Source organism: Myiozetetes cayanensis, unplaced genomic scaffold, assembly GCF_022539395.1.
Source record: "Myiozetetes cayanensis isolate MyiCay16 unplaced genomic scaffold, myiCay2020 scf31, whole genome shotgun sequence".
Classification (NCBI taxonomy): domain Eukaryota; kingdom Metazoa; phylum Chordata; class Aves; order Passeriformes; family Tyrannidae; genus Myiozetetes; species Myiozetetes cayanensis.
In genome coordinates, this window is record NW_026087533.1 from 3991542 (window position 1) to 3999561 (window position 8020).

Below are 8020 nucleotides of genomic sequence, written 5' to 3' on the forward strand. Positions count from 1 at the left end.
CCTCCCCTCCTCCCCCAAAATATATTTTGCTCTATTTTACGTGGGGTGGGAGGAAGGGGCCGTTTTCTTTTTTAGCTGGCTCTGAGTTGGAAACAAGTGAACTTGTTAACATACGTGACAGAGGCGTGAGAGCGTGCCCGCGTGCGTGGGTGGGGAGGAGAGCGGCGCCTTCTCCAGAGATGAGCTGGGGCTTCACACACCAAATGCCTCCCGTGCACCTTCCCGTACAGATTGTCTCCTTCCTTGGCCACCTGCCTCTCCGTGCTCCCAGATGGAGCCGCTGAGACCGGGGGAAGGAAGCAGAGAGGAAGAGAGGGCAGAAAAATGCTGAAAGTTGACCTGGAGGTCCAAATATCGCAGAAATCTGCAGAGAAAAATCTACCAAAGGTGTATGCAGAGCGAGAGTGTCTGTCCCCACTCTGTCTCACATGTGCATGGCTATTATATACAGAAACATAAAGTATCATTAGTGTTTACACTGTTGTCAATCATCATGGCATAAGACAGGAAAGGAGGGTTTTTTTCCCCTGGGGTTGATTTTTCATTACAATTTCACAAGGCACATCTATGCCTAGAATTAAAATGGTGATATATGGTCATGCTGAAGATAGTTTGTCCACTCAGACACAGCCAAACTATCAAGGTCCCTTTAAATTGCCATTATTCTCTGTGTGTATCGCACACTATGAGTATGTGTGTGTGTTGTGTAATACACACACAATGGGTTAAGGTTATTGCTGACTGGATTCATCAGCCACTGAATATTCCCCACATCTCTGAGATGGGGACCAGAGTGATGTCTTGGGTGCCGTGGAGCTGCTCAGGTTCCACACGTCGCTGCCCGGCCCCCGATGATCTGATAATCTCCTCCTGTACGCTGGGCCCCAGCGCTGTGCTCTGACACATGCCCTGGGTGAGCTGGTTGTTTAGGTGTCACTCAAAACCCTTCCCAGGCTGTAGCACTGAAGAGGTCCTGAGGTTGCTTTTGCTGCCCTTTCCTCTCTCCACACAGAACAGCTGTTTTCCTGGAGGAGGAGGTAGTGGAAGCACCCACTGTTCTACTGGGAAGGATGCACATCCATCCCTAAAACCTTTTGCAGGGCCCATTGCCTCATCTCCTCAAAGCCTCCAGGGAATTCTGAGGAGATCCACCAGTCCTGACCCAACAGGGGTACAGGGACCAGTTCCACTCCACCCAAGGCAGCTCCCAAACCCAACATGGTCTTAAGGGAGGCGGCTGAACACACCCAGAGAAACCTCTGTGGTCGGCAGCCTCGTGAACCAGCCTCCCCACCTCCACGCTCGTGACCAGCCCTTGCCACCATGAACCAGCTGAGGTTTGGCCCCATTGCCACACAGGCTCAAGGGGCGTCTCTTCACGTTTATCTCTCCGCCATCCACCCAAGAAAAGACCCGTATTATCTCTGAGGTGGAGGGAAAGCTGCTGTGTCACTGGAGCGCTGTTGTTTTATCTGGAAAGGGGCTGGGCAGCTTTCAAAGCCTGTTTCTGTCCAGCTCCACGTGCAGGAGGACTTGGGGGTCCTCAAAAGGTGCAAATTGCAGCTGCACAATTAAATCACAGGGTGTGTCCCGGCCTCTGAGGTCCCCTGGGCAGCTCAGCCCTAAGGAGGAGACAGTGGCATTACTAATCAGGGCTTTGACCTTTACATGGCTTTTATTTAATACACATTCCACACTTCCCCAAACTCCCATCCAAAACATTGACATTTCCGATGATAGATTGGGTCAGATTTTGGAGTAGTTGGGGGACTCAATTCACTCTTACAATGGTTAAATTCTTACAGCTAAATGGGCTTATTCAGTTAGTGCAGCAGCTGGTGTGATTTCGAGAAGAAAATAAACATTTCCTTCAAATATTTTGATTGGCAACTGGACAACTGAAATACTCAAGCTCAGATTGCCAGGGTCCAAAAAAGCAAATGGGGGCTGGACGGCGAGTAAGAGAGGGAAACTGTAGTAAATCCTCGGAGGCAGAACTATGGAGCAGATGTGTGTGAGATGCACTGGGGAAGGGGACAGTGAGATGGGGCTTTTAAAGGCCATTTTTGGCTGTGATTCCTGTGTGGATCCATGGCAGCCCTGAGGGGAGGGAGCCAAGATGGAGGGGCGGTTGTGAGGTCAAGGAGATGGGATGGAGGGGAAACCCTGAGGTGAGGACCAAGATGGAGGGACAGTTGTGAGGTGACAGCGCTGAGGTGGAGGGGCACTTGTGAAATGAAGAAGATGGGATGGAAGGGAAACCCTGAGACGAGGACTGAGATGGAGGGGCGGCCCTGAGGTGAGGGAGCCAAGATGGAGGGGCAGCTCCATCTGAGATGAAGGAGACGGGATAGAGGTAAAACCTTGAGCAAGGACCAAGACGGAGGGGAAACCTTATGAGGATGGAGGTGGAGGGGAAACCCTGAGGTGAGGACCAAGACAGAAGCAGGAGTTGTGAGGTGACAGCGCCAAGGTGGTGGGGTGAAGCGGCGGAGATGGAGGCGCAGCCCTGAGGCGAATGAGACAGGACAAGGGGTGAAACCCTGAGGCGAAGGCCAGGATGAAATGGGGCTGTCGTGAGGCGAAGGAAGTGGGATGAAGGGGAAGCCCTGCAGGTGGAGGGCCCGAGATGGAGGGGCGTTCGTGCGGTGACAGCGCTGAGGCGATGGCGGGACCCCCTCTAGCGGCCGCCTCCCTCCCTCCCTCCCTCCTTCCCTCCCTCCTTCCCTCCCTCCTTCCCTCCCTCCGCCACTGCCGCCCCCTTCTGGCAGTGGGACCCGCGGAACCCTGAGGGGCTCCGGGCCCACCGCCGACCTGGGCCGGGCCATGGAGGGCGAAGAGCCCCCCGGGGGGAACCGCTGTCCCACCGGGGTGCCGCGGTGTGGAGCTTGTCCTCCCTCCCCGAGGGCCATGGTGGAACAGAGACCGGCGTTATACAGCGGCACAGCCCGGTGTCTGCGAGGCTGAACCACCCACCCCCTCCACACACACACAGATAGCACAGCGGCAAAACACACAAATGGGGTTTTGTTTTTGAGGTGGTTTTGGGGGTTTATTTTTAGCCTCGGACTGGTCGGGGAGAGCTGGAGCTTTATTCTGGGCCAGACTTTGGAGCCCGAGGCCGGAACGGATGAAAGCGAGCTGGTCACGGGCTGCTGGATGCCCCGTGGCTCTGCTGGATGTGGATTCACACCGAGGGTTCACACGGAGGGGTTCGCTTTCTCAGGGATTCACGCTCCAAATTCATGGATCCCAAGCCTGCAGAGTGCCCTCTTGTCCAGGATCAGACCCTGGCAGAGCTCCCTCACTGCCCATCCATGTTTTTCAGGCCATAGCTGAGTGTCTCCAGACCCCCTGGCATTGCTGTGCTTTGCTCATCACACACACAGCCTGTAATGAACACTCTTACACACTCCTGTCTGAATCAGTAGCAAGGACCCATTGCCAAACGGTGCGAGTTCAGGCCAATAAAACGTAGCCTCTAAAAAAAAAAAAAAAGAAAAAAAGAAAAAAACATTGAATATGTTATAGAGGAAAAGGAAAATGTGCCCTGAGCACTTAGGTTTGATTTCGATTTGCATTTTATGGAATATTATTTTTGGGCCTGCGAAAGCTAACGAAGGAGCACGGTCTGAGCGCTGGAGATTGTCACCTGGGAAGGCAGCAAGCGCCAGTCTGGGTTTTCTGGGGACTGGGGGGGTTTGGAGGCTGCTTTTTTTGCGGTGTATGGCAGCGCCTGGCAGTATTCTGGTGCTGCCTTTGGGATGGGGGCAGAGCATCCTGCTGGGATGTGCGAAATCAGGTTGGCTTTGCAGTGCTGTGAGCGCTTTTCACCGCCTCGTGCTTTTCCAGCCGTCCCGCGTACGCTCCCCCTGCACACCGCGTGGAGCCAGGACAGCCCTGCGGCCCAGCAGCCGCTTCCACGGTCGGCTTTTCCAGCCGGAGCAGTGCGGTCCGTGACAGCTCAGGGCTGCTCCTCTCTTTATCTCGCACCAAAGCCACAGCCACGTTCGCAAACCAGGTGCTCCCCCCGCCTCTCCCCTCCGTGGAGCCTGCGTGGGAAGGCAGATCGCCCGCAAAAGGGCTGCAGGGGAGGGAGGAACCTCCTCCCCCCTCCTCCTTCCAGCGGCCGGTGGCTGGAGGACTCACCCAGGATTAGAAAGAGGGTTCAGATCAACCCCCCTCCCTACCTGCCCCTCCAGAGCCTGCCCGTGTCACCAGGTAGCTGGAAGGGATTAACTGAAGTGTTTTTTTCCTGGGGAAATGCTTCGGGGGCCTGGGACTCCAGCCCTGAGAAGTTCAAAATGCTTCATTGTAATAAATATATATATAAAGCACACATCCCCGTGCATGCAGAGCAGGCACCCAGCCCTATGAATGTGAGTTTGTATGTATATTCATATCCAAACCCAACAAGCATGTTTAGCATACTCACCTCACCTTCTCTTGGTCTGAGTGATTCAAAATCCAGCTGATGTGACCAAAAAATCACTGGGGCTGGATTCCACTACCAAAGCAGAAAGGCCCTGCTTTTAACAAGGGAAAAATAGGGTTCTTGGGAATAATCCAAGAGGATGGAGAGCCACCTCCAGTTGGGCAAGGCTTTGAGCTCAGTGCATCAGATTTGGGCTAGAATTGCTCTTTCGAGAGATCTTCGTCTCACAAGCAGTGTTACAAGGCTGAGAGAGGTGCAGTCACAGTGTTTCTAGACATGCTCTCTGCAGACCCAGTGCTCGAACTGGACCTGGGCTGTGGAGTTCTCAAGTACAGAGGTTTTACTTTTCTCCTTTGACAGCAAAACTCATTTCTCTCTGTCTTGATGCACCAAGGCCGGAGGTTTCTGGGCTTTGCAAGGAATGGCACTGGCCTTGGGACAGCTGAGAGAGCTGCAGGAACACCTTGAGGTCCTCAAAGGATCTGCTGGTGTGGACTCCCACCCCTAACCTGGGCTCCCCACAGGAGGACGGGATCCAAGAGCACTGAGCAAAAGTCCCTCTCCAGTTCCAAGCTGATTGTGACCCCCTTTGTTTTTAGATCCCCCAAGAAAAGGTGTGGGGGGCTCCAGCATCCAATGGAGCTGGGTAACGTCCCCAGTGCGCTGCCCCGAGTCTCCCTTCCCCCAGCAGAAGAAAGCCTGAATTTCTCACTCTCTTTATCCTCTTGGAAGGAGAAAAAATACACAGTGAACTCAAGCAGAGGGATATTGTGGGCTCCTAGCTTGGGAGTTTTCAGCTGTGTGTTTATCGGCTCCATCCCCTGATGGTATCAGCACGAACAGGCCACCCACAAGAAGGCTTAACAGGCTGGTCTGGGCTCCAGCTTTTCCTCCCTGTCTCCGTGTGTGTGTATATACACCACGCAGGATCCCAGGGACCGACCGTCTGGGGCCTGCATCCATTTATTTACTACACAGCTGATGTAATGGCTAAACATCTTTTTTTTTTTCTGTGTTTATGGGGTGTGTTTTTTTTAATCTGCCGGAGATGAATAGAGCCCTCAGAGAAGCTCAACTAAGTCGTGTCCCTTCTTGGATAGGAAACAACAGATTTTAGGACAGGAAATGGGAACAACTTAAACAAACGGGTTTGGGATTTTTTTTTGGATTTTCTTTTTATTTAAGCTCCCCAACTCTCTCCCCTGGCAGATCTAGGATACGCTTTTCCTTCCGACTTTAATTCCTAGGACAGACCCTCAAGGATGGTGTTCTAACCACCCTTGTTCTTCCTCCACCCCAACAGGCACGTCAGACCTGAGCCCCTTCTCCGACCCCCGGCAGTTCGACCGCTCCTTCCCGACGCTGCCGGCGCTCACCGAGACCAGGTTCTCCGACCCGCGGATGCATTACCCCGGTGCCATGTCCGCCGCCTTCCCCTACACCGCCACCCCCTCGGCCACGGGCATCGGCGGCATCAGCATGACCAGCATGCCCGCCACCACGCGCTTCCACCACACCTACCTGCCGCCCCCCTACCCCGGCTCCACGCAGAACCAGAGCGGACCCTTCCAGGCCAACCCCTCTCCCTACCATTTGTACTACGGCACGTCCTCGGGCTCCTACCAGTTCTCCATGGTGGCGGGCGGCGAGCGCTCGCCCACCCGCATGCTCTCGTCCTGCACGAGCGCCTCGGCGGGGAACAACCTCATGAACCCCGCCCTGGGCAATCAGAACGACGGGGTGGACGCGGACGGGAGCCACAGTAACTCGCCCACCACCATGACGACTACTGGGAGGATGGATGAGTCTGTCTGGAGACCCTACTGAGGGGAACTCAGCTGTGCACCAGTGTCTTTAGCTCAATCAGCCACCTTTTGCTCCTTTTGGTAGCGACCAGAGCAAAGTGATGCCCAAACCAAAGCCTCCCAAACCAAAAGCAAGCCAGGATCCTCTGCATGCAAGCACGGGCGAACATCAAGCAAAGATGGGCCAGGACCTACGTTGCATTTCAAGATGAACATCCACGAGGCTTGATGTGGTTCCCTTTGTGTGTCTTAAGTGTGTGGATTGTACATAGGGGAAAAGAAAATAAAACAGGACACGTGGAATCAGGTGTTTGTTACTCGCAGAACACTTCTCAGTCATCTCACTCACACCTCTTCCCCTCACAAAGAGAGAGGAAAAGCTTCACCCTTCCTCTGCAAAATGGTTCAGAGAAGAGAAAAGACCAGGGAGCCGCCCAAACCATCTCTCTGCCAGTGCATGAGGACTGAACTGAGGAAAAAAAAAGGAAAAAAAAAAAAAAGGAGGAAAAAAAAAAAAGAAAAAAAAAAATCCCATCTTCTCCTTCCCTCCCCACTGGTGTAGGGTCCCTGACCACCAAAGAGCTCTGGAACAACGCCAGAGCAGTCGGGTTTACGGCACAACCGCGGGGATCGGGCACGGCGGGGCTGCGCCGGCGTCAGCCACGTGAACGGGAGCTGTGATGTGATTATTATTATTATTATTGTTAATTATTATTAATTCGCTGTTGGCGACAGAGGTTGTATTGTTCATTTTTTTTTTGTCACTGTCGTCACTTTTCAAACAGTAACGTGGCTGATCCCGTGCCCGACCGGCCCCTTCTCTCTATGTTTACATACGAGATGTACTTTTTCACGAGACGTGTTTTGTTTTGCTTCGTTTTGTTTTGTTTGCTCTTCTGTCCTGACCTCACCACTCAGTTCTTTGCTCCTCTTTAGCGAATCTCGGTGATGGTGGCTGAAGTGAAGGTGGCGTTCAGGACAATCCAAGATGGATGAGATGCACTTCCAAGGGCGTCAGCTGCAAAAGGGACTCGGGGGCCTTTGGCATGACCTTGCCACTGCTCTCTGGGTCTTCTTTCCTCCTCTCTGAGTGGCAACACGTGCAGCTGGTGGCAAAGCATCATCATCATCATTCTGTCATGATTCTTTCCCACGTTTTCACCCAGAGGGGATTGACACGATGACTTTTTATTTTGACTTAACACTTGTCAGGTCATGCTGAAAGCTCTAACTGAGATTTGGAGAAAGGAGCACTTTCTACTCTTGGTGGTGGGAATATTGTGGAGTGATGTTATCTAGTCTTTTCCATCTCCTCACCCCTCCTTCCCTTCCCCTCAAGTGACCCAGAGCATGGGTGTCTTGCTGTAGATGAATAAGATGAAGAAGGGGCACTAAAGATACCATCAGCCCATTAATGACTGGTTGCATCTTGTGGCATTTGGAGGAACCAGCTCTCCCAGGCACCCTCGTGGCTGATACCAAAGAGATTGCAACCAAACCTCCATGATGGGAGGTTGTAGGCAGCCACAGAGGCCATCTGGGCTCCTCCAAGGCCGGGTCAGTGTTTTGGCTCTGATGCACAATGCAGGGTTTGCCACCTCCTGCAAGCCAGCTGGGCTTTCTGCTGGCACGGGAATTGGGGCTGGATTCACGATTCCCTGCCCTGGCAGGGCTAAGGGTGTGTGGATGGGTTCCTGGGGAATGTGTTTACTGCAGTACCCACTGCCCTGTAGAGCCTCCCCTGCAGCGAGGGGACACGCACAGCCCCAGCCCCCAGTGC

General features: G+C 53.5%; 1 protein-coding gene across 1 annotated transcript in view; it reads left to right on the forward strand.

Annotated features, from left to right (window-relative positions):
- RUNX3 (RUNX family transcription factor 3) overlaps positions 1 to 7092 on the forward strand; it is a 35338-nt gene extending 28246 nt beyond the window's left edge. The window contains exon 5 of the mRNA XM_050326567.1: positions 5739 to 7092. Within this exon, the coding sequence (XP_050182524.1) occupies positions 5739 to 6262 (524 nt within the window). The 3' untranslated portion in view covers positions 6263 to 7092. The remainder of the gene's footprint in view (positions 1 to 5738) is intronic.
- The last annotated feature ends 928 nt before the right edge of the window (positions 7093 to 8020 follow it).